The sequence below is a fragment of the Mobula hypostoma genome, chromosome 3 (assembly GCF_963921235.1).
Source record: "Mobula hypostoma chromosome 3, sMobHyp1.1, whole genome shotgun sequence".
Lineage (NCBI taxonomy): Eukaryota > Metazoa > Chordata > Chondrichthyes > Myliobatiformes > Myliobatidae > Mobula > Mobula hypostoma.
Genome location: NC_086099.1, coordinates 177,640,134 through 177,666,546, shown reverse-complemented (window position 1 = coordinate 177,666,546; position 26,413 = coordinate 177,640,134). Strand labels below are relative to the sequence as shown.

At 43.3% G+C, this 26,413-nt stretch overlaps 1 protein-coding gene across 9 annotated transcripts in view; it reads right to left on the bottom strand.

Annotated features, from left to right (window-relative positions):
• Positions 1–26,413, bottom strand: part of adam22 (ADAM metallopeptidase domain 22) — a 356,035-nt gene that overhangs the window by 241,220 nt on the left and 88,402 nt on the right. For all 9 annotated transcript variants that reach the window (XM_063044159.1, XM_063044161.1, XM_063044160.1 and 6 more), the window contains exon 5: positions 22,709–22,791. In XM_063044159.1, coding sequence (XP_062900229.1) covers positions 22,709–22,791 — 83 coding nt within the window. The remainder of the gene's footprint in view (positions 1–22,708; positions 22,792–26,413) is intronic.

Below are 26,413 nucleotides of genomic sequence, written 5' to 3'. Positions count from 1 at the left end.
ACAGGATCCATGACCTTGCTGTTGCTGCTTTGCCTCAGTTCTCTAGACTCTGTGTCCGTCTCCCAATTAAATACAAATTTAAAAAATCCACTCCATGCATTACCATTCTGATCTTCCAGAGGACCAATTTTAACCCTTTCAATCCTTTGCCTCTTAACATATCTATAGAAGCCCTTTGGATTCTCCTTCATCTTGCCTGCTCAGGCAACCTCATGCCTTCTTTTAGCCCTCCTGATTTCTTTCTTGTGTTCTCTTGCATTTCTTAATTTCTGAAGTACCTCATTTGTTCCTACCTGCTTATACCTGCTATGCACCTCCTCTTTACTTCTTAACCAAAGCCTCAGTATCTCTTGAAAACCAAGGTTCCCTAAACCTGTTATTCTTGCCTTTTGTTCTGACAGGCACATACAAAACACATTGTATGTTCTCCAAAATTAACTCACAAACTTATCAGACCAGGAGTAACAGATGAACTGTAAGAGACTTTGGGAAAGAATTTGGCTGTGGTTTGCACTATTGGGGAAATGGGCCATGTTGTGCCTTTTCCATTTTGAAGAAATCACATGGTAATGTCCTGCCTGTCTCTTCCTCCTATGGAGAATGAAGCATTTCTCAGACGTTAGAGCAACTGTTGAGCACAAAACACGTCACTGGTCGATCACTCAGCCAGCAATTTAAAACAATTCTTTTTCCTTTGCTTCTTTGTGTATGTTTTAGTCATTTTTCCCTGGATCAAAAACACTGTAGTCAAGTACTGCCTTGCAGTGTAGTCCTAAACGGAGTACCAATTAATGACAGAATAGTCAACAAGAGGATCTCTTTTACGAACTACAATGGAGGAGGGATTTCAAAGTAATTGAGTGTAATGCGGCAGCTGTGAGAACTTATCGCTCAATCAGTGTTAAGGAAATTCAAAACAAAGAAGAACTTGCAGCTAAATTGTGTTTTCTACATCCAATATACAGAACCATACAATCAATAACATAGTTTTACATTTGAATGTAGTCACTCTGTAATGTAGGAAATGTGGCAGCTAATTTATGCACAGCCAATTCCAATAACTAGCAGTATAATAATCTGATAATTGCCTAAAAATTCATGTCCAAGTGGTAGTACCAAATCCATTATGTGGTGGAGAAATGGTACCGAAATGGCTTCTTTTGAACAATCCCTCCCACCCACCCATGCTGACCATGATGTCCACATATATTAAACATATATGCTGCATTAAGACTGCATCCTTCTATTCCTCTCCTATCAGAGTACCTGTCCAAATGTTTTTTAACCACTGTAACTACATATGCCTCCACCACCTGCTCTGTAGTTCATTCCAGATATTCTTCGCTCTTGTGAAAAAAAAATAATGCCCCTCAGATCTTCTTTAAATTTCTTTCACCTTAAACCTGCACCTTCCAGTTCTAGACTATATGCCCAGGGAAAAAAAAATTCTGACTATCTAGCTTTTCTATGTCCTGTCCATAATGTCACCCCTCAGTGTTCTGTGTTTCAATGAGAATAAACATAGAACATAGACCATTACAGCACAGTACAGGCCTTTTGGTCTACGGTGTTCTGTCAACCTTTGAAGCTATTCCAAACCTTCCCTCCCACCCAACTATCCAATCTCTCCTCAGTACGACAGCCCCCCACTCCAGGCAACATCCTGGTGAATCTCTTAAGCTCCTTCTGTCTATTGCTTTACAAAAGATTTACAATAATGCTGGTGTCAGTGATTGCTAATATCCCAGTAATGAACTAAAAAAAAGCTAATTTATCAATCACCATGTCCAATAATTGTGAAGTGGCAATAAACAAAATAAGATGAGATTTTAGCAGCCAAATTAGTTGTTTTTTTCATCTCCAAAGTTCTTACTGAAATTAGACAATGGCCTGTTTAGGCTGTACACTTTTATGACTGGTTTATGCTATGGATGACAATGGGTAGAGTTTGTAGTCACAATGAGTTGCAGAGACCCTTCATATGAACTGATCGTATGACATTTAATCTAAATTCTATTTAAAATTCTGCTGTGCGTGTTTCAAATCATATGTTACCTACATCAAGCCTCACTAGATGTAACAAGAGTAGATGAACATCAACCATCTTCTCAACACAACCTTTCCCTTGTGCAAGCAGCACTGACTTTCACTTTTTACAGAGAGTGCAGGGTGGGAAAAACACGCCCAAGATGGTGCACAACACAAATTGACCACAACAGTGGCCAGGAAATAGGCAGAGCCAGGAAATACAGTGGTAGAGTACTGCCATCCTGGCAATTTGGTGAAGCAAATACGATGAAATCTGCAGATGCTGGAAATTCAAGCAATACACATAAAAAATGCTGGTGAACGCAGCAGGCCAGGCAGCATCTATAGGAACAGGTACAGTCGATGTTTCGGGCCAAGACCCTTCGTCAGGACTAACTGAAAGAAGAGATTGTAAGAGATATGAAAGTGGGAGGCAGAGGGGGAGGGGGAGATCCGAAGTGATAGCAGAAGACAGGAGGGGGAGGGATGGAGCCAAGAGCTGGAAAGAGAGAAAGGGGGGGGTGGAGAGAAGCCCAGAGGATGGGCGAGGAGTTATAGTGAGAGGGACAGAGTGAGAAAAAAGGGAAAAGAAAAAAAATAATAAATAAGGGATGGGGTACGAAGGGGAAGTGGGGCATTAAGGGAAGTTAGAGAAGTCAATGTTCATGCCATCAGGTTGGAGACTACCCGGACGGAATATAAGGTGTTGTTCCTCCAACGTGAGTGTGGCTTCATCTTGACAGTAGAGAAGGCCGTAGAGGAAATGCATCGACTGTACCTCTTCCTATAGATGCTGCCTGGCCTGCTGTGTTCACCAGCATTTTTTGTGTGTGTAGATTGGTGAAGCAGATGTTCTGCTGCATAACATGGAAGGCAAAAGACTTCCTGTGTGTGCAAATGAAGGTCACCCTGTTCCAAAGACTACTTGACACATAGTTGGCAGACATGGCAGACAGATCTCATGAGTTCTGCAGAATATGCAGAAGATGATGATCCTGTTTTAAGGAAAGGTCCCAGCCAAATGTCCCATGTACCAACATTAAGATTCTATGTCACATGATTTAATGCTTGCTCCTATCAAGTTGCCAGAAGTCAAAGTGCTATATCAATACCATACATGTGTATAGTTGGATGGGTGTATGGTATAGCCGTCATCATTTTGGGTAATATATCAGTGTGATACAATGATCAGATTCTCTTTAGATCATTTACTTGCAAAGACATAAAAATACTTGCAACACTGAGCAGCGGTCCAAGAGAGAAGAATGAACAGACAAAGCCCATACAGTGATAGGACAGTTTCAACCATGCACCATGCCTGGTTCCAGAAAAATGATATGATATGACAAAGTGTAAATCTGCAGCAAAGCCTTCACAAATACCTTAGCTGTTTTGATACATCCACTCTGATTTAATCTATGGAAACTTACAATATAATCAACTTTACTTTGAATTCTTCAACATTTTCCCCAGTTTGGCGAGGCCGAGGGCTGTTTCCCTAGACGACAGCAAGCTGAGCGACCCTGAGGTTGGCCGGGGGGCTACAACGTTGGTGTGAAAAGTGCCTTTAAAACCCCATATCATTTCTGACCATTAACTATGCCATAAGTCAGCACTGATCAAAGGCTTCAAAGCTGTGCCTCACACCTTCATCCTGTGGACTTCCAGGCTGATATTGTGAGGCTTGCCTGAATGATTCCCCATGGTAATAAATCATCCCTATTCATTAACTATCTAATGACGCACATACTTGTTAGGCTAACAATAATAACGTTATATCAAGTCTGGAATTAGAGGTCAAGCTTCCATTCAATAATGAAATGCACTTACACATTTTTACACTACATTTGGGATCCTCGTAATGTCCTGGCACAACGTGTGCAAAAACCATTGAGCTCACTCACCCTATTAGGAGGGTGATAAATGGCAGCCCTTTAAGAAATTGCTGCTGGGCTTTCATGTCTCATTCCGCTAGTTGTGCACCTGCTCTCCCTATGCACGGTCCTGCTGAATCAGTCCTCTTTATCTAAACAATAGCTGTTGATTACATCATTTAGTGAACTGCCTTAGACAAGACACTGTACCAGAGTGCGAAGGAGCTGAATCAACACATGTGCTCAAGTGCCAAGCTTTGTGAAGTAGCCTGGGTTCATTACTGAATCAATTCAGCTTTCTCACAGTAATCTACTCAACTTGTTCTCCCAGTATTTCAAAGCTTGCTGTTAGATCAGTGTCGTGGGTTGAAAGTTTAGAGTGCCCAGTCGGCATTCTGTTGAGAGACACAAGGGCTTCATTTAACTTCATCATTTATCCCCGCCAAAACCCAATGGTAGTGAAATTCTAAAATGCTTGGAAGTGGGTGGAGGGAGAGTGAGAACTATGGGTAACCTGCGGGAACTTAGCAGGTCAGGCAGCGTCTATGGAAAGATCTCAGCCTGAAATGCCAGCTCTATGTTCCTTTCCACAGATGCTCCCTGGCCTACTAATCTCCTCCAGCAATTTGTGTGTGGCTGTTACTCTGGATTTCCAGCATCTGCAGAGTCTCGCGTTTGAGAATTATGGGGATAGATTGGTCTCTGTTAAGGTTACCTGGTTAGAAAGAACCAAGTCAAGGTGGGGTGAGAGAATGTGGTTTGTGTTGGGGAGGGTGACTTAGTAGGTAATCAGGGACAATGAGGACACTAGTTAGAAGGGGGAGTATGGATCCTAAGAGAAACATTTAACAGGGAACTCAACAGGAACTGGTGGCAAGCAAAGTAAAATTATGCCCCCTTTAATTGACATCAAAGCAGTCACCCCACTAGGTAAAGCTTGCTGTGGAGTACAAGGCCTCCAACACATATCAGTCTTGTGCATGATTTTGCAAGAGTACTGTCAAAATTTACATTGCATGCCATTTGTCATCACTACGCGTGCCCAGCAGCCTCTGTGCACATGTGCATTTTCCACATCTACCTTGAATAAGAGCAAGAACCTGCTTCCATCTTCATAAATTTATATCATGAGCCTCTGAACTGGTACACTTACGACTACAGTTTGAAAACCCAGTAATTTTAGTTTATATAATAGCTAAAATTAACTACAGAAAATAATTAAAAATCTAAACACCATGGCATGCCAAAATAAATCTACACTTTTCAGAATGCTTAGTTACAGCAAAACATTTATTCACAATTCAAATTATTGAGGTTTTGGAAATTGGGGTTTCCTTTGGAGTTTGCATCAATGAAATTAAAGATAAAATTACAGGCGCCACCGGCAGATGTATGTGATAGACGAAGGATGGAAAAGAGCACCATACCTTGGATATTAAAAAAAATCTTTTGTTTTATTAGAAAGGTCATTCTACAAATTTACACAATGCTTGTCAGATCACAGTTTGAATAGTTCTTCGGTTCTGTCACCATATGACAAGAAGAATGTGATTTTACTGTAGACGGTGCAAACAAGATATTTGAAAATGTTGCCAGGACTGGATTTTCTTTTTTGGTTGAAAGGACTAATTGGAAAGGTCGGAGCTGCTTTCCTCAGAGCAAACTGTGAGGAAATTTAATTAAGCTATATAAAATTATGAGGGATTTAAATATAGTTAATATGTACTATTATTTCCCTTTGTTAAAGGATTAAAAGCTCCCGAGAGGACACAGATTTAAAGAAAGTAAGGATTTGTTTTAAATGCCAGAAAAGTTAGAGAATAGAACTCACTGCTTGAAAGAATTAGATTATTTGGTCCATTGTGTTTTTCTGTCCTTCAATAAGATTATGACTGATCCTTTACTTGTACTTCCCCGCACTAACCCCACATTCTTTGTCTTTCCTTACATCAAAAAATTTACCTTGAATATATGTAGAAATTACACCTATATCCCTCCGAGATAGAGATTCATAAAGATTGACCACCCAATGTGTAATAATTAACCTTTTATTCTGAGACTACGACACCTAGCCTTGCCAGCCACAGGTAACATCATTTCCCCATGAACCCTGTCAAGTCTGTATACGCTTTATTGGGATCACCTTTCATTCTAACCTCAAGAGGTCCAATCTGCTTAGTTTTTCATCATCTTTCAACCTCAGGAAACATAATACTCAATAAATCCTGGGCACATACTTGAAGAGCCATGGCGTGAAGGAACAATGAACCTCTGAGCACAAGTTAACCTATCAAATATTGAAAGGCCTAGACAGAGTGGACGTGGAGAGGATGTTTCCTATTGTGGCCGAATCCTCGACCAGAGGTCATGACCTCAGAATAAAAGAACAGAGATAAAGAGGAATTTCTTTAGCCAGAGGGTGGTGAATCTGTGGAATTGTCACAGATGGTGTGGAAGCCAAGTCATTGAGAACATTCAAGGTGGAAGCTGATAGCTTTATAATTAGTAAAAGTGTCAAAGATTATAGGGAAAAGCAGGAGAATGGGGTTGAGAGAGATAAATACCTCAGCGAAGATGGAATGGTGGAGCAGACTCGATGGGTTGAATAGCCTAATTCTGGCCAAAGTCTTATACTAAATTTTTCAACCAGCACAGACAGATGGGATAAATGGTCTCCTTCGGTGTCATGAATTTTTAATCATTTTGTATTCTCTAGAAACAGGCTTAGTACTTGGAGAAAATATCCCAAAGAATAGTAAATTTTATGCAACAGTAATGATTTCCATCTTTTGAACTCTCAAAACCAGTTTATTGGTAAGTTGGTTTATTATTGACACATGTACCGAGATACAGTAAAATAACTTGTTTTGCATGCTGACCATTCAGATCAATTCATTGTAACAGTACATTGAGGTAGTACAGAATAAGTGCAGTGCAGGAACACAGTAAGGTGCAAGGTCACAGCAAAGCAGATTGTGAGGTCGAGCCATCTTAATGTACTAAGGAAACATTCAATTGTCTTATAACAGGGAGATATAAGCTGCCTTTCAGCCCACCGGTTCATACTTCTAGGCTTTTGTATCTTCTGCTCAGGGGGCAGAGGAGGAAATTTCCAGGATGGGTGGGATCTTTGATGCTAGCTGCTTTATTGAGGCACAGGGAAGTGTAGACAGTCCATGGAAGGGAGGCTGGTTTCTGTGATGTATTCAACTGTGTATTCAGTTTCTTGCAGTCACGGAAGAGCAGTTGCTGTACCAAGCCATAATGCATCTGATAGGATGCTTTCTATGGTGCATTGATAAAAACCAGTGAGGGTGAAAGGCAGCATACCAAATTGCTTTTTCCTCCCAGTGAAGTAGAAGTTGCTGATCAACTTTCTTGGCTGTGGCATCAATGTGGTTGGAGCAGGACAGGTTATTGGTGATGTTCACTCCGAGGAACTTAACTCTCAATTTCCTCAATCTCGGCACTGCTGATGTAGACAGTAGCATGAGCACCACCCCTGTTCCTGAAGTTAAAGACCAGTTCTTCTGTTTTGCTGACATTGAGAGAAAGGCTGTTGTCATGACACCTTGTCAGGAGGTTCCTTATCTTCCTGTATTCCGACTCATTGTTATTTGAACTACATCCCACCATCACGATATCATCTGCAAACTTGCATCTGGAGTTAGAGCAGAATCTGACCACTCAGTCATGAGTGTATAGCGAGTAGAGTAGGGGTTTGAGGACCCAACTCCGTGGGGCATCAGTGTTGAGAATAATCATGGCAGAGGCATTGTTACTGCTTATCTTTACCAATTGTAGTCTGTTGGTCAGGAAGTTAAGGATCCAGTTGCAAAGGCAGTTGTTGAATCCCAGGATTAGGAGTCAGGCGTTTGAAGATAAGTCTACTTTGAATTATAGTATTGAAGATGGAGCTGTAGTCAATCAACAATAGTCCAGCATAAGTGTTTTTACTGTCCAGATACTTCAAAAACGAGTATAGTGCAAAGGAGATGGCTTCTGCCCTAGACCTGTTTCAGCACTAAGCGAATTCCAGTGGGCTGAGGCAGTCTGAGCAGGTGGAGATGATGTGCACCATGAGCAGCTACTTAAACAAGAGGAGATCTGCAGATGCTGGAGTTACAAGCAACACACATAAAAAATGCTGGTGAACGCAGCAAGCCAGGCAGCATCTATAGGAAGAGGTATAGTCGACGTTTCGGGCCAAGACCCTTCGTCAGGACTAACTGAAAGAAGAGATAGTAAGAGATTTGAAAGTGGGAGGGGGAGGGGGAGGGGGAGGGGGAGATCTGAAATGATAGGAGAAGACAGGAGGGGGAGGGATGGAGCCAAGAGCTGGACAGTTGATTGGCAAAAGGGATACGAGAGGATCATGGGACAGGAGGCCCAGGGAGAAAGAAAGGGGGAGGGGGGGAAACCCAGAGGATGGGCAAGGAGTATAGTGAGAGGGACAGAGGGAGAAAAAGGAGAGAGAGAGAGAGAGAGAGGAAAAAAATTAAAAAAATAAATAAATAGATAGATAGATAGATAAATAAATAAATAAATAGATAACGGAAGGGGTACGAAGGGGAGGTGGGGCATTAGCAGAAGTTAGAAAAGTCAACGTTCATGTCATCAGGTTGGAGACTATCCAGATGGAATACAAGATGTTGTTCCTCCAACCTGAGTGTGGCTTCATCTTGACAGTAGAGGAGGCCGTAGATAGACATATCAGAATGGGAATGGGACGTGGAATTAAAATATGTGGCTACTGGGAGATCCTGCTTTCTCTGGCGGACAGAGCGTAGGTGTTCAGCGAAACTGTCTCCCAGCCTGCGACAGGTCTCACCAATATATAGAAGGCCGCATCGGGAGCACTGGACGCAGTATTATCACCCCAGCCCACTCATAGGTCAAGTGTCGCCTCATCTGGAAGGACTGTCTGGGGCACTGAATGGTGGTAAGGGAGGAAGTGTAAGGGCATGTGTAGCACTTGTTCCGCTTACAAGGATAAGTGCCAGGAGGGAAATCGGTGGGAAGGGATGGGGGGGACGAATGGACAAGGGAGTCGCATAGGGAACGATCCCTGCGAAAAGGGGGGGGGGGAGAGAGGGAAAGATGTGCTTAGTGGTGGGATCCCGTTGGAGGTGGCAGAAGTTATGGAGAATTATATGTTGGACCCGGAGGCTGGTGGGGTGGTAGGTGAGGACAAGCGGAACTCTATTCCTAGTGGTGTGGCAGGAGGATGGGGTGAGAGCAGATGTGCGTGAAATGGGAGAGATGCGTTTGAGAGCAGAGTTGATGGTGGAGGATGGGAAGTCCCCTTCTTTAAAAAAAGGAGGACATCATCTCCTTCATCCTGGAATGAAAAGCTTCATCCTGAGAGCAGTTGTGGCAGAGATGGAGGAATTGCGAGAAGCGGATGGCGTTTTTGCAAGAGACAGGGTGAGAAGAGGAATAGTCCAGGTAGCTGTGAGAGTCTGTAGGCTTATAGTAGACATCAGTAGATAAGCCATCTCCAGACAGAGACACAGAAAGATCTAGAAAGGGGAGGGATGTGTCAGAAATAGACCAGGTAAACTTGAGGGCAGGGTGAAAGTTGGAGGCAAAGTTAATGAAGTCAACAAGATCAGCACGCGTGCAGGAAGCAGCACCAATGCAATCGTCGATGTAGCGAAGGAAAAGTGGGGGACAGATACCAGTATAGGCTTGGGACATGGATTGTTCCACAAAGCCAGCAAAAAGGCAGGCATAGCTGGGACCCATACGGGTGCCCATGGCTACACTTATTTTGAAGGAAGTGGGAGGAGCTAAAGGAGAAATTATTAAGAGTGAGGACTAACTCTGCTTGATGGAGCAGAGTGGTGGTAGAGGGGAACTGGTTAGGTCTGGAATCCAAAAAGAAGCAGAGAGCTTTGAGACCTTCCTGGTGGGGGATGGAATTATATAGGGACTGGACATCCATGGTGAAAATAAAGCGGTGGGGGCCAGGGAACTTAAAATCGTTGAAAAATTTCAAAGCGTGAGAAGTGTCACAAATATAGGTAGGAAGGGATTGAACAAGGGGGGATAAAACAGTGTCCAGGTATGCAGAAATTAGTTCGGTGGGGCAGGAGCAAGCTGAGACAATGGGTCTACCTAGACAGGCAGGTTAGTGGATCTTGAGTAAGAGGTAGAAACGGGAAGTGCAGGGTGTGGGAACTAAAAGATTGGTAGCAGTGGATGGGAGATCCCCTGAGCTGATATCGTCGGTGATGGTGTGGGAGACAATGGCCTGGTGCTCCTTAGTGGGGTCATGATCGAGGGGTAAACAAGAGGAGGTATCCGCGAGTTGTCACTGTGCCTTAGCAAGGTGGAGGTCAGTACACCAGACTACAACAGCACTCCCCCTTATCGGCGGGTTTTATAGTAAGGTTAGGATTAGTGCGGAGGGAGTGGAGAGCAGAGCGTTCGGAAGGAGTGAGGTTGGAACGGGAACAAGGTGCGGTGAATTCGAGACGGTTGATGTCCCATTGGCAGTTAGCAATAAAGAGATCCAGAGCAGGCAGAAGACCAGAGCGGGGTGTCCATGAAGAGGAGGAGGGTTGAAGATGGGAGAAGGGGTCATCAGTAGGGGTGGGAGAGTCCTTGCCAAAGAAGTAGACTCAAAGACGGAGCCGGCGAAGAGTTCAGCGTCATGGCAAACACGGAACTTGCTGAGGTGTGGGCGAAGGGGAACAAAGGTGAGGCCCTTACTGAGGACAGAGTGCTCTGCCTCAGAGAGTGGAAGGTCAGAGGGGATGGTAAAGACCTGGCACGGATGAGAAGTGGGATCAGAGAGGGGAGGGAGACGGAGGCTGGTGGTGTCAGTGGAGAGGGGAGGGTTGGGGTGAGAGGAAGAAGAAGCTTCCAAGGGCCCAGGAGTAGATGATGGAATGTGAGGGAGACGGGGTTGCAGAGTGGTGGTGGGGGAAGGGGAGACGGGAGTCACAATAGCAGCACATAAAGACCCGGCCTGGCGTTCAAGGCTAGAAACTTGACGGCTGGGATCAGAGGGGGGAGGGGGGAGGCTGCTACTCAAAGCACTTCATGATGCTGGATGTCAATGTCACCTGGTGGAAGTCATTAAGGTGTATTACCTTGTCTTAGGCACCAGGATGATGGTGGTCTTCCTAAGGCAGGTGGAAACCTCAGACTGAAGCAGGGAGAAGTTAAAAAATGCCTGCAAACAACGTTTGTAGCTGATCTGCACAGGATTCAAGGACAGGTATAGGGATACTACCTGGACCTTTAAAATTTGGTGCTTGCAAGGAGGGCTCTATTGCTGTACAATAAAAATATTCAAGGATTCACCAGTACCCACTCAATTTTATGAATAAAATCCAACAGATACATAAAACGTTAACTCTGTGTTCCTTCTCCACAGATACTGCCTGGTCTGATGTATATGACCAGCATATTTAATATTGATTTCAAATTTCCAGCACCTGCAGTGATTTTCCTTTAAGAAAAAAGTACATTTTCCCTTCTATCGAAACAGAACAATACTGATTGTTCAGTTTGTGGTATGCAAAGGCCTAAAATATTGAATCAAGAAAAAAGTTGTGACGTACAAGTACTCACTTCCTGGAAATGGGAACAGACAGATAAAAGGGTTAAGATGGCATATGGTATGCTTTTCTTCATTGGCAGTTGGACTGAGTACAAGAGTACATAAATTTCTGTTGTACTGTTGTAAAAAAACACATAGATTAGGCGGCACTTGGAGTATTATGGTCACAAAGTTATAGGAAAAGCATGATGAAGGAGCAGAAAGGCTTACAAAGATGCTGCCTGAATTGGAGTCAGAGTCCGTTTCCTTTGGCATGGGTCTCTAAATCGAGAGACATATATTTAAGGTCAGAGGGAGGAGGGTTAAAGATGGTCTGAAGGGTAAATTTTCCCCCACTTAAAGTACTTGTTATCTAGAATGAGTTGCCAAGGGTGATAATAGAGGGAGGAACAGTTAAAATATTTAAGAGGCATCTTGACAGGTACTTGAATGAGTGGGGCACAGAGAGATATGGAATCAATGTAGGAAGTGGGATTAGTATTTATAGGCATGATGGACAGCGTAGACATGTTGGACCAAATGGCCTGTTTCTATTCTGCACAACCCTATGGCTCTATACCATAACTCTCACATATTCATTGCACTCAACTTTATTATTTCTGATTTATAATCCATATAGGAAGAAAATTGATAAGTTTTATACCATACAGCAGCTAGGGCCATATGACAATAAAACACAGGAGCAGAATGAGGGTATTCGGTCTATGCGGTCTGCTCCGCCAGTCCATCATGGATGATTTAGTAACCTTGGGATCGCTACCTGTGCCACGTGCTAGCGAGGGCAAGAGTAGTCGGATCAGGCAGATGAATGCGAGGCTGAGAGACTGGTGCAGGGGGCAGGGCTTCAGATTCTTGGATAATTGGGATCTCTCCTGGGGGAAGTATGACCTGTTCAAAAAGGACAGGTTACACCTGAACCCGAAGGGGACCAATATCCTGGCGGGAAAGTTTAATAGAGCTGTTAGGGAGGGTTTAAACTAATTTGGCAGAGGGATGGGAACTGGAATGATAGAGCGGAGGAAGGGGAAAACAGAAATAAATCTAAGATAGTGAGCAGTAAAGATGTCAGGAAAGACAGGCAGGGGATGGGGCAAATGTGTAGCCATTGGGATGAGTTGCAGTGCAATAAAGTTGCAGTGAAATCAAAGCAAAAAGTATCAAATACTGGTCTTAAGGTATTGTACTTAAATGCACGCAGCATAAGAAATAAGGTGGATGATCTTGTCGTACAGCTACAGATTGGCAGGTATGATATTGTGGCCATCACTGAGACCTGGCTAAAGGATGCCTGTCTCTGGGAGCTGAACGTCCAAGGATACACGGTGTATCGGAAGGATAGGAAGGTAGGCAGAGGGGGAGGCGTGGCTTTGTTGGGAAGAAATGATATTAAATCATTAGAAAGAGGTGATATAGGATCGGAAGGTGCAGAATCTTTATGGGTTGAGCTAAGGAATAGCAGGGGTAAAAGGACTCTGATGGCAGTTATTTATAGGCCTCCAAACAGCTGCAGGGCTGTGGACTACAAATTACAACTGGAAATAGAAAAGGCTTGTCAGAAGGGCAGTGTTATGATAATTGTGGGGGATTTTAACATGCGAGTAGATTGGAAAAATCAGGTCGGCACTGGATCTCAAGAGAGAGAATTTGTAGAATGTCTGCGAGATGGCTTTTTAGAACAGCTTGTTGTTGAGCCCACTAGGGGATCAGCTGTACTGGATTGGGTATTGTGTAATGAACCGGAGGTGATTGAAGAGATTGAGGTGAAAGAACCCTTAGGAGACAGTGATCATAACATGATTGAGTTCACTGTGAAATTAGAAAAAGAGAAGCCGAAATCTGATGTGTCGGTGTTTCAGTGGAGTAAAGGAAACTACAGTGGCATGAGAGAGGAACTGGCCAAAGTTGACTGGAAAGAGACACTGGCGGGAAAGATGGCAAAGCAGCAGTGGCTGGAGTTTATGCAAGAAATGAGGAATGTGCAAGACAGGTATATTCCAAAAAAGAAGAAATTTTCAAGTGGAAAAAGGATACAACCGTGGTTGACAAGAGAAGTCAAAGCCAAAGTTAAAGCTAAGGAGAGGGCATACAAGGAAGCAAAAATTAGTGGGAAGACAGAGGATTTGGAAGTCTTTAAAACCTTACAAAAGGAAACCAAGAAGGTCATTAAGAGAGAAAAGATTAACTATGAAAGGAAACTAGCAAATAATATCAAAGAGAATACTAAAAGCTTTTTCAAGTATATAAAGAGTAAAAGACAGGTGAGAGTAGATATAGGACTGAGAGAAAAATGATACTGGAGAAATTGTAATGGGAGATGAGGAGATGGCAGAGGAACTGAACAAGTATTTTGCATCAGTCTTCACTGAGGAAGACAGCAGGATACCGGACACTCAAGGGTGGCAGGGAAGAGAAGTGTGCGCAGTCACAATTACGACAGAGAAAGTACTCAGGAAGCTGAATAGGCTAAAGGTCGATAAATCTCCTGGACCAGATGGAATGCACCCTCGTGTTCTGAAGGAAGTAGCTGTGGAGATTGCGGAGGCATTAGCGATGATCTTTCAAAAGTCGATAGGTTCTGGCATGGTTCCGGAAGATTGGAAGATTGCAAATGTCACTCCGCTATTTAAGAAGGGGGCAAGGAAGCAAAAAGGAAATTATAGACCTGTTAGCTTGACGTCGGTGGTTGGGAAGTTGTTGGAGTCGATTGTCAAGGATGAGGTTACAGAGTACCTGGAGGCATATGACAAGATAGGCAGAACTCAGCATGGATTCCTTAAAGGAAAATCCTGCCTGACAAACCTATTACAATTTTTTGAGGAAATTACCAGCAGGCTAGACAAGGGAGATGCAGTGGATGTTGTATATTTGGATTTTCAGAAGGCCTTTGACAAGGTGCCACACATGAGGCTGCTTAACAAGATAAGAGCCCATGGAATTACAGGAAAGTTACATACGTGGATAGAGCATTGGCTGATTGGCAGAAAACAGAGAGTGGGAATAAAGTGATCCTATTCTGGTTGGCTGCCGGTTACCAGTGGTGTTCCACAGGGATCAGTGTTGGGGCCGCTTCTTTTTACATTGTACATCAACGATTTGGATTATGGAATAGATGGCTTTGTGGCTAAGTTTGCTGACGATACAAAGATAGGTGGAGGGGCCGGTAGTGCTGAGGAAACGGAGAGTCTGCATAGAGACTTGGATAGATTGGAAGAATGGGCAGAGAAGTGGCAAATGAAGTACAATGTTGGAAAGTTATGGTTATGCACTTTGGCAGAAAAAATAAACAGGCAGACTATTATTTAAATGGGGAAAGAATTCAAAGTTCTGAGATGCAACGGGACTTGGGAGTCCTCGTACAGGATTCCCTTAAAGATAACCTCCAGGTTGAGTCGGTAGTGAAGAGGGCGAATGCAATGTTGGCATTCATTTCTATAGGAATAGAGTATAGGAGCAGGGATGTGATGTTGAGGCTCTATAAGGCGCTGGTGAGACCTCACTTGGAGTACTGTGGGCAGTTTTGGTCTCCTTATTTAAGAAAGGATGTGCTGACGTTAGAGAGGGTACAGAGAAGATTCACTAGAATGATTCCGGGAATGAGAGGGTTAACATATGAGGAACGTTTGTCCGCTCTTGGACTGTATTCCTTGGAGTTTAGAAGAATGAGGGGAGACCTCATAGAAACATTTCGAATGTTAAAAGGCATGGACAGAGTGGATGTGGCAAAGTTGTTTCCCATGATGGGGGAGTCTAGTACGAGAGGGCATGACTTCAGGATTGAAGGGCGCCCTTTCAGAACAGAAATGTGAAAAAAATTTTTTAGTCAGAGGGTGGTGAATCTATGGAATTTGTTGCCATGGGTAGCAGTGGAGGCCAAGTCATTGGGTGTATTTAAGGCAGAGATTGATAGGTATCTGAGTAGCCAGGGCATCAAAGGTTATGGTGAGAAGGAGGGGCAGTGGGACTAATAGGATAAAATGGATCAGCTCATGATAAAATGGCGGAGCAGACTCGATGGGCCGAATGGCCTACTTCCGCTCCTTTGTCTTATGGTCTTATGGTCTTCTCAACCCCATTCTCCTGTCTTCTCCCTGTAAACTTTGACATTCTTACTAATCAAGAACCTATCAAGCTCCACTTTAAATTTCTGGAAGAGGGGCAAAGTTAAGATGACGCTAAGCGGTGACTCCTTTGCTTAGACCTTCAGAAGCAGCTCTATTTCCATCTTTAACGTCTTTATTTTTTCCTTTCAGTGTTCTTTTGAAGACTCTGACCTGGAGTTACACGCTGACTTCGGTTCTTTGCGGGAATGGGACCTGCTCTCGGGGTTCCATAACTGGCTGCTGCTTGGCAGGCCAAGGGTTCGGTCTGAGAGTCCAGTGCTTGAATTTGGAAGCCTAAAATCTCAGGGCTCTGGAAGGTGTGGATCGACGGTTGGTGTCATGGCAAGAGACCCGTCTGTCGTCAGGGGAGTCAGGATATATACTGTGGGCCCGAAGACCCAAGATCTTTGCAATCTTCGGGCACAGAGCTTGGAAAAAGCAACGTAACGGATTTTAACATTGTAAACCAACGAGTTGTTTGTTATGTCTCCCCACTCACCGGTGAAAAACAGAGACATCTTTTTCTCCCTTATTAGGGAGAGAGAGAATCTGCGGTATGTCGTATGCCGGATGAAATGAGAAGTCTTTGGGGCAACTGCAAGTCTGCAGTGTCTTTGCTATTGCTTTGCTCACACTGAGTGCTCGGTGACAGTGCTGAAGCTTGCTTTTTTTTGCCGGTGGGGGGAGGGGGGATTGTTGCTCGCTACCACATATGCGGGGGGGGGTGGAGCTGGGGGTGTATTTGGGGTTCTTACACTTATCTGTCATTCATTCTTTGGGGTACATCTCTGTTTTCATGGATGTTTGCGAAGAAAGAGCATTTCAGGATGTATATTATATACATTTCACTGACATTAAATTGGACCTATGAACCTTTGAAATATGTCCAATGACGTGGCCTCCACAGCCACCTGTGGCAATGAATTCCACAGATTCACCACACTCTGACTAAAGAAATTCCTCCTCATCTCTGTTCTAAGTGGACTTCCATCTATTTTGAGGTTGTGCCCTCTGGTTCTACACTCCCTCCACCATAGAAAACATCATCTCCACATCCACTCTATCTAGGCCTTTCAATATTTGACAAGTTTCAATGATTTCCCCCCTCATTCTTCCAACCTCCAGTGAGTAAAGTCATCAAGCACTCCTCATACCATAACCCTTTCATTTCCGGAAGCATTCTTGTGAACCTCCCCTGGGCCCTCTACAAATCCAGGACATCTTTTCTTAGATGAGGACCCAAAACTGCTCACAATTCTCCAAATGTGTTCTGATCAATGGATTATAATGCCTCAGCATTACAGTTTTGCTTTCATGTTCCAGTGTTCTTCAAATTAATGCTAACATTGCATTTGTCTTTCTAACCATTGACTCAACTTGACATACAGTATAAAATGTAAAGAAGTGATCACAACACCAACCCATGTAGAACACCACTAGTCACTGGCAGTCAACCAGAACCCTCTGTCTCCTGCCAGTTAGCCAATCTTCTATCCATGCTAGTATCTTTCCTGTAATACCATGTTCTCTTATATTGTTAAGTAGCCTCATGTGCAGCACCTTGTCAAAAGCCTTCTGAAAGTCCAAATACACAACATCCACTGACTCTTCTTCGCCAAGTCACTGGGTATATTTAAGGCAGAGATTGATAGGTATCTGAGTAGCCAGGGCATCAAAGGTTATGATGAGAAGGCGGGGGAGTGGGACTAAATAGGAGAATGGATCAGCTCATGATAAAATGGCGGGGCAGACTCGATGGGCCGAATGGCCTACTTCTGTTCCTTTGTCTTATGGTCTTATAGTCTATCCTGCTTGCAATTTCCTTGAAGAGCTCCAACATTTGTCAGGCGAGGTTTCTGCTTAAGGAAACCATGCTCTCTTTGGCCTATTAGAAACAGAAATATGGAAAATCTACAGCACAATGCAGGCCATTCAGCCCACAATGCTGTGCTGAACATGTACTTACCTTAGAAATTACCTAGGGTTACCCATAGCCCTCTATTTCGTAAGCTCCATGTACCTACCCAGGAGTCTCTTATAAGACCCTATCGTATCTGCCTCCACCACCATTGCCAGCAGCCCATTCCATGCACTCACCACTCTCTGCGTAAAAAACTTATCCTCTGTACCTACTTCCAAGCACCTTAAAACTGTGCCCTCTCATAATAGCCATTTCAGCCCTGGGAAACAACCTCTGACTATCCACACAATCAAGGCCTCTCATCATCTTATACACCTCTATCAGGTCACCTCTCATCCTCAAATTCACTCAACCTATTCTCATAAAGGCATGGTCACCAATTCAGGCAACATCCTTGTAAATCTCCTCTGCACCCTTTCTATAATTTTCACATCCTTCTGTAGTGAGGCGACCAGAAATGAGCACAGCACTCCAAGTGGGGTCTGACCAGGATCCTAAATAGCTGTAACATTACGTCTCGACTCTTAAACTCAATCGCACGGCTGATGAAGGCCAATGCACTGTATGCCTTCTTAACCACAGAGTCAACCTGCACAGCAGCTTTGAGTGTCCTATAGACTCTGACCACAAGTTCCCTCTGGTCCTCCACACTGCCAAGAGACTGAAAATTTGTCAAAGGCACAATATGTCTTTGACAAAGCCATGCTAACTATTTCTAATCATATTATGTCTCTCCAAATGTCCATAAATACTACCTCTCCGGATCTTTTCCATCAACTTACCAACCACTGAAGTAAGATTCACTGGTCTATAATTTCCTGGGCTATCTCTACTCCCTTTCTTGAATAAGGGAACAACATCTACAACCCTCCAATCCTCTGGAACCTCTCCCATCCCCAATGATGATGCAAAGATCACTGCTAGAGGCTCATCAATCTCCTCCCTCTCCTCCCACAGTAGCCTGGGGTACATCTCAACTGGTCCCAGAGACTTATCCAACTTGATGCTTTCCAAAAGCTCCAGCACATTCTCTTTCTTAATGTCTACATGCTCAAGCTTTTCAATCCTGAAAACTGAAGCAAACTATTCATTATGCACCTCTGCTATCTCCTCTGGTTCCATACACACTTTTCTACTGTCACAATTGATTGGTCCTATTCTCTCACATCTTATCCTCTTGGTCTTCATATACCTGTAGAATGCCTTGGGGTTTCCCTTAATCCTGTCCGCCAAGGCCTTCTCATGGCCCCTTCTGGCTCTCCTAATTTCATTCTCAAGCTCCTTCCTGCTAGCCTTATAATTTTCTAGATCTCTGTCATTACCTGGTTTTTTGACCCTTTTGTAAGCTCTTCTTTCCTTCTTGACTAGATTTACAACAGCCTTTGTACACCACAGTTCCTGTTCCCTACCATCCTTGACGTCTCATTGGAATGCACTTATGCAGAACACCACGCGAATATCCCCTGAACATTTGCCACATTTCTGCCGTACATTTCCCTGAGAACATCTGTTCCCAACTCCTGCTTCCAAGTTCTTGCCTTGTAGCTTCCCCTTACTCCAATTAAACACTTTCCTAACTTGACTGTTTCTATCCCTCTCCAATGCTACGGTGAAGGAGATAGAATTGTGGTCACTATCTCCAAAACGCTCTCCCACTGAGAGATCTGACACCTGACCAGGTTCATTTCCCAATACCAGATCAAGAACAGTCTCTCCTCTTGTAGGCTTATCTACATATTGTGTCAGGAAACCTTCCTAAACACACCTAACAAACTCCACCCTATCTGAATCCCTTGCGCTAGGGTGTTGCCAATCATTATTTGGGAAATTAAAATCACCCACCACAACAACCCTGTTATTATTACACCTTTCCAGAAACTGTCTCCCTATCTGCTCCTCGATGTCCCTGTTACTATTGGGTGGTCTATAAAAAAACACCCAGTAGAGTTATTGACCCCTTCCTGTTTCTAACTTACACCCACGGAGACTCCATAGACAATCCCACATGACTTCCTCCTTTTCTGCAGCCATGACACTATCTCTTTTGCCTCCCTCCCCATCCTTTCTGAAACATCTAAAGCCTGGCACTTGAAGTAACCACTCCTGTCCCTGAGCCATCCAAGTCTCTGTAATGGCCATAACATCATGGCTCCAAGTACTGATCCACGCTTTAAGCTCATCCACTTTCTTCATGATGCTTCTTGCATTAAAATAGACACACCTCAAACCATTGGTCTGAGCGCGTCCCTTATCTATCACCTGCTTATCCTTCCTCTCACACTGTCTCCAAGATTTCTCTATTTGTGAGCCAACAGCCCCTTCCTCCACCTCTTCAGTTCAGTTCCCACCCCGCAGCAATTCTAGTTTAAACTCTCCCCAGTAGCCTTAGCAAATCTCCCTGCCAGAATATTGGTCCCCCTCGGATTCAAGTGCAATACGTCCTTTTTGTACAGGTCACGCCTGCCCCAATAGAGGTCCCAATGATCCAGAAATCTGAATCCCTGTCCCCTGCTCCAATCCCTCAGCCACGCATTTATCCTCCACCTCATTCTATTCCTATACTCACGGTTACGTGGCACAGGCAGTAATTCTGAGATTATTACCTTTGAGGTCCTGCTTCTCAACTTCCTACCTAACTCCCTGTAGTCTGTTTTCAGGACCTCCTCCCTTTTCCTACCTATGTTGTTGGTACCAATATGTAGCACGACCTCTGGCTGTTCACCTTCCCACTTCAGGATACCATGGACATGATCAGAAACATCCCAGACCCTAGCACCTGGGAGGCAAAGTATCATCCGTGTTTCTTTCCTATGTCCACAGCATCACCTGTCTGATCTCCTAACTATAGAGTCCCCTACTACCGCTGCCTTCTTCCTTTCCCTCCCCTTCTGAGCCACAGGGCCAGACTCTGTGCCAGAGGCATGGCCACTGTTGCTTCCCCGAGGTAGGCCGTTCCCCCCAACAGTACTCAAACAGGAGTGCTTATTGTTACTCTCTAGTTTCTGACTCTTGCCCTTCCCTCTACTGACTGTTACCCACTTATTTGTCTCTCGAGGCCCCGGTGTGACTACTTGCCTATCGCTCCTCTCTATCACATCCTCACTTTCCCTGACCAGACGAAGGTCATCGAGCTGTATCTCCAGTTCCCTAACCCAGTCTCTAAGGCGCTGCAGCTCAACACACGTGGTGCAGATGTGGCCTTCTGGGAGGCTAGGAGCCTCCCGGACATCCCACATCTAATACCCAGTGCAGAACACCAGCCTCACAGACATACTTCCTATTTCTATTCTTCACAGGTAACCTACCTCACCTCGACCCATTATTGTTGAAGCCCGATTGAGCCAAAGCCCTCCTACTCTGTCTAACTCTACTCTTATGCCCGCTCTATAAAGCTGTCTCCTTTTAAACTCTTTGCGCTGCTCTAACTCGCTGACGTCCACGCGCTTGCACAGATATCCCTTGATCAAACCGCTGAAGAAAAAACTGTCTCCTTTCAAATTCTTTGCGCTAGTCTAACTCGCTGACATCCACGTGCTTGCGTAGTTGTCCTATTGTTATCATGTGCACCCAAGTACTGTGAAACCTCATCCTTAACAATGGGCTCCAACATCTTCCCAATCACTGAAGTCAGGCTAACTGGCCTATAATTTCCTTTCTTCTGCCTCCCTCTCTTCTTAAAAGGGTGGAGCTTCGCAAGCACCTTCCCCTTAGCAATAGCAACCACACTCACTTCAGTTCCTTGACATACCCAAAATTCTGGCATACTGCTAATAACTTCCACAATGAAGACTAACACAAAATACTTATTAAGTTCATCTGCCATGTCTTTATCCCCCAATATTTCTTCTTCAGTGCCATTTTCCAGCAGACTGATATGCTCTTTCCTCTTATATCTGGAAAAACTTTTGGTATCCTCTATTATTAGCCAGCTTACCTTCATATTTCATATTTTCACTCTATGTTTTTTTAAAGTTGCCTTCTGTGGGTTTTAAAATCTTCCCAATCCTCTAACTTCCCACTAGTTTGTTCTATATTAGGTGCCCTTTCTTTTGCTTTTATGCTGTCTTTGACTTCCCTTGTCAGCCATGGTTGTACCACCCTCTTTAGAATACTTCTTCATCTTTGGGAGACATTGATACTGCGCCTTCTGAATTGTTCCCAGAAATTCCAGCCACTACTGTCCTACCATCATCGCTGCTAGTGTCCCTTTTCAATCAACTTTGGTTTGCTCCTTTCTCATGCATCTGTAATTTATTTGATACATTTGACATTAGCTTCCCCTTCTTAGACTGAAGGGTGAATATTATCACACTATGATCACCCTCTCCTATGGGTTCCTTTACCTTCAGCTCCATAATCAAATTTAGTTCGTTACACAACACCCAATCCAGAATTCCCTTTTCCCTCTGCCTGATGTTTATAGATCCACGAATGTTCCGAATGGACACAAGATCAATGTAACAATATTTATAGATTCAATTTTAAATCTGTTCTCTGATGTGAAAGTGGACCAAATTTAAAATTGTATTGTAAAGAACCTGCAAAACTTATGTACATTGACATTTTCAGAAGCTTGCTCAATTGGCAAAAAAAAGCTTCTGTGTAAAGGAAGGTGACTAGCTTAGCCTTGCTACTTAAAAGTAAAGAAGGCATGCCAAGGAACCTCCAATCGTCTTGGAAGTTACATGATAAAGGCAACTCCAGAAGGGTGGTTTTATGTTTTCGGAACATATACAGCAGGTTGATGGACAATCAGAAGAAACCCTGGAAAATACTCCCACAAGTGTAATCAGATGTTCTAGTGTAGAAGGTACAAGGCTCAAGTAATTGTTCCTTTTGACGGTGCCAATTGTCTTCTTTTTGCTACCCACAGAAAACCCAACTTGTTTCCCTCTCTCTGCATAAATTTATACAGCAGTTGTTAATGACATATTAGATTTCAGCAAGATTATAGCAGCTAGAACAAGAGGAAATATCCCCCAACAGCTGCCTGCTTCATCACACAGCAGTAATCAAAAATCTTAATAGCTCCTACCATAATGAAAAGCTTAAACACATATTTCTCAAACAGACCTCTGCTCCCTAACCACCAACCTCCCTAACACCTGCATCACCATGATTCTGAAATTTCCATGTATTCCAGAGAATAAATCAAGTCAATTTAATAAGAACATTAAATTTTTTTAAAAATCTAAATGTCCATGCAACTTACTGTAGTCCATAACATGTTGAAAGGGCCACAGAGCTTTGAGCATTTCCTTGAATTTTGCCATGGTAATAACAGTGTTCTCCTCCCTGTAATTAAAATGAATCAGTGTCACAATGCATTGCGCTCTGCAGATTTGAAGATTTCACTATAAACAAAACTAAAAAAAACCAGTATCATAGAACAGCTGAAAAGATATTTATATATTTTTATGGCATTTTCCAGATTAATCCAAGTAACAGGTTCAGTAGTACGAATCTCACTTCTTTTTCTGTGTATGATAAGAACAACCTTCCTGAATGCATAAGAAACAGATAATTAGTACCTCCATCTCAGCCACTGCTTATACAACATGGAACCATACAGCATAAGAACAGACCCACTCTGTGCCACCTGTGACTAAACTAAACCAACCTGCAGTACATGATCTATACCCTTTCATACATGTTCATATACCCATCCAAGTGCCTCTTAAATGTCACTACCGTGTAGACTTCTACCACCACCCAGCGCTCTCTCTGCAATAGAAAATCCTAACGCACACATCTTCTTTAAGCTTTCCCTCTCTCACCTTGCCTGTTACATTTTCACCTTGGGAAAAAGAGTATCTTTCTGAACTTCAGAGTTACAAGATTGTTTGATTTGGGAAAATGAGAAATTTCAGGAGGGTTCTGTCTTATCCTATGAAGTGCAATACCCATCAGCTAATAAAAGACAGAGCTAATCAATAAGGAAAATGAAAACCATCCGTGTTCTTCTCATCTGAGTGTAGGTATAAAACAATGCCGTTGCATAAATAGAAAATATAAAGACCAGCTATGAAACATTAGTTTGCTGAGAGCATGCAGCTCAATGCTATGTTGAGAACAGAATCCTAATATCAAGAAAGTATAAAATAGAGGACAATAACTCAAAGTAAAGGATATCACAGCTCAGGTATTCCAGATGATTAAATTAAGCGCTGACATAATTTTTCCTCGCTCTATGTTCTTTCCTGTATTTTGGAAATAACATCAAAAAAGGATCAAAGGCAGAAACTGGCTCTCAGTGCCATGTACTGAATGTGCAGTACAGTGGCAGATACACATTGAATAGTACTCAAAACCATAAGAACATAAGAAACACAGGCAGGATAAGGTTATTTAGATCCTTGTGCCTACCTTCACCTATCAATAAAATCATGGTTGATCTTTCAGGTCATTGTCTTTTCTTGTACTCATCTCAAAATCCTTAACTTAGAGACTGTGGTCCTCAGTGCTAGTTGTCCCAGCCATGGGAAACATATTCCTTGCATCTATAAAGCCAAGCCTTGGAAAAAAATCACCACCCACTCTCTTAAACCATATAGGCCCAATCTGTTCAATCTTTTCAAGAGCACAAATCCCAGTGTCAGGAACCAATCTGTTGAACCTTTGTTGCATTCTCTACCTTGTAAATATATTCTTATGTAAAGAGAACTAAGTTGTACTCAATATTCCAGGTAAGGTATGGCTAAACCCTATCTATTTGCAGAAAGGCACCATTATTCCTGTACTCGAATCCTCTTGCAATAAAGACTAGCATATTGTTTGCCTTACATGCATGCAGAGCATTCACATTTAACTATAGTAAAATTTGTACAGGGACATCTAGTTGTCTAAGAACAGCAACACTTTTCATTCTCTTGCTATTTAAAAATATTCTGCCTTTTTTTCACACGGAAGTGGATGAGTTAATACTTTTCCACATTTTATTCTACCTGTCCTGCACTTAACCATTCATTTAGTCCAGTTACATTCCTTTGAACTTCTCTGAATCTTCATCACAAATCTCACTTCCTTCCAGTCCCTGCCAATTCCAAATGTTGCTTCTACCAAAGCTGATGCATGCATACTACTACAGTCATATAGCTGTATGATTAAGGACAAATTTTTATACCACAACTCTTTAAAAAAAAATCTGTCCTCTCCAATTTGCACATTTTCTCAACCAACTTAAACTCTTCTCTTTTGACAAATAACCACAGTATTAGAAGGATAAATGTGAATCCCGTACATAAAATCAAATATGCTGTCGAACTGTGCAAGCCACACATAAAATTCTTGTTAAGATCTCGTCAACCATACTATTGATGGATTTATTGCATAGTAATTGTCCCCAATTGGTATATGGCTAGGAAGAGTTCAAGTTAGATTCCAGTTAATAAGGCCAGGACCTCCCTCAAAGTGAAAGTGCTTCATGGCTCCAATCAGTGGCTTTGCAGTCTTTATAAGTCTTTGCAGCTGACAAGAAGATGTGATAGGCCAGTAGGGGAGAGCAGACACTTTGATTTTTCTAATGTGGCTCTGGAGGCCTGAGAAGATGGGCCAGCTAGGAAGAGAAGACGTACACCCCAAAAGTAGTACACAAGCCAAACTATAATTGGAGAGGATAGCAAATAAGCTCATTGAGTCAAGCCCCAGACAGGGTTTCAGTGCTTTCAGGATCTTACCTCTATCACCAAAGTCAGTGAATACATTATCAAATTTTAACTCCTGACACTCTTAGTATCAAACATACTAATATCAAACATACTTCCTTCTCTTACAATAGAGGCTGACATGTAACTGCTGTCAGGAACAGCAACCCTCAGTGTCTCTGACAAGCAGCAGTGCAGAGGTGGTGGATAAAATGCTCATATCTAGCCCCATCCCCTTTCACGTTAATTCCAGAATCTCTTCCAATGTATACCCTGTAAATGGCAAACACACATTTCTTACGTAGACCCATTTAACTTCATCATAAGCACAACTTTGAGACTACCCCTTTGAAGATAGTTAAAAACTTCTACATGCCTGGGAAGCAATAGTTGGACCAGTAAGCAGTGAACAAAAGTATCCAACATTTGAAGTCATACTCATGGCATAAGGTGCCCTTAACTTGAAGGCAAGATCGGCAGCTTGGAATGAGTGGTCTGCAATCAGGGAATAGATGTAATCAGCATAAAAACACAGTTGCACACAAGTTCTACTTCAAAGGATTCAGAGGAGGATTTCAATCAGGCAACCTGCAGAAGCTGCTCACAAAATGCTGGAGAAATTCAGTAGGGCCCGTTACATCTTTGGAGGGAATAGTAGGGGAGGGGAGCCAGTGAGAGAAGGAGTGTATAGACGATGGGCAGATGAGGAGGATGGGGGAAAGGCAAAGAGACATGGTGATGGAGGCCAGATAGGTTATGGGGAGAAAGAAAAGAATTGGAGCATTTACTGGAAGTTGGAGCATTCAGTATTTATGGTGCCAGGCTGTAGGTTACCCATGCAGAATATGAGGTGCTGGTATCTTGACTGCATCATTGTCCATTTCCCTCTATAGGTGCTGTCTGAGCCACTGAATTCCTCCTGCAGTCTGTGTGTTGCTCCAGATTCCAGTATCGGTTGAGCAGCAGTGAGAGGTTGAAGATGTCCTTGAACTTTGGCTCAAACAGGCTTCGGCGAGAACAGGCAGAGGCCAGGGTAGGTTCCGGTAAGTTTTTTGTTCAGATTGTTTAGTGCAGTGAGAATGCCAGGCAGGATGTTGGAATGCTCCTCTTGCAGGATGTGGGACGTCAGGGAGCCCTCCGGTATCCCTGACAACGACACCTGCAAGAAGTGCATCCAGCTGCAGCTCCTGACAAACTGCATTAGGGAACTGGAGCAGGAGCTGGATGACCTGCGGATCATTCAGGAGAATGAGGAGATTATAGATCGTAGCTAC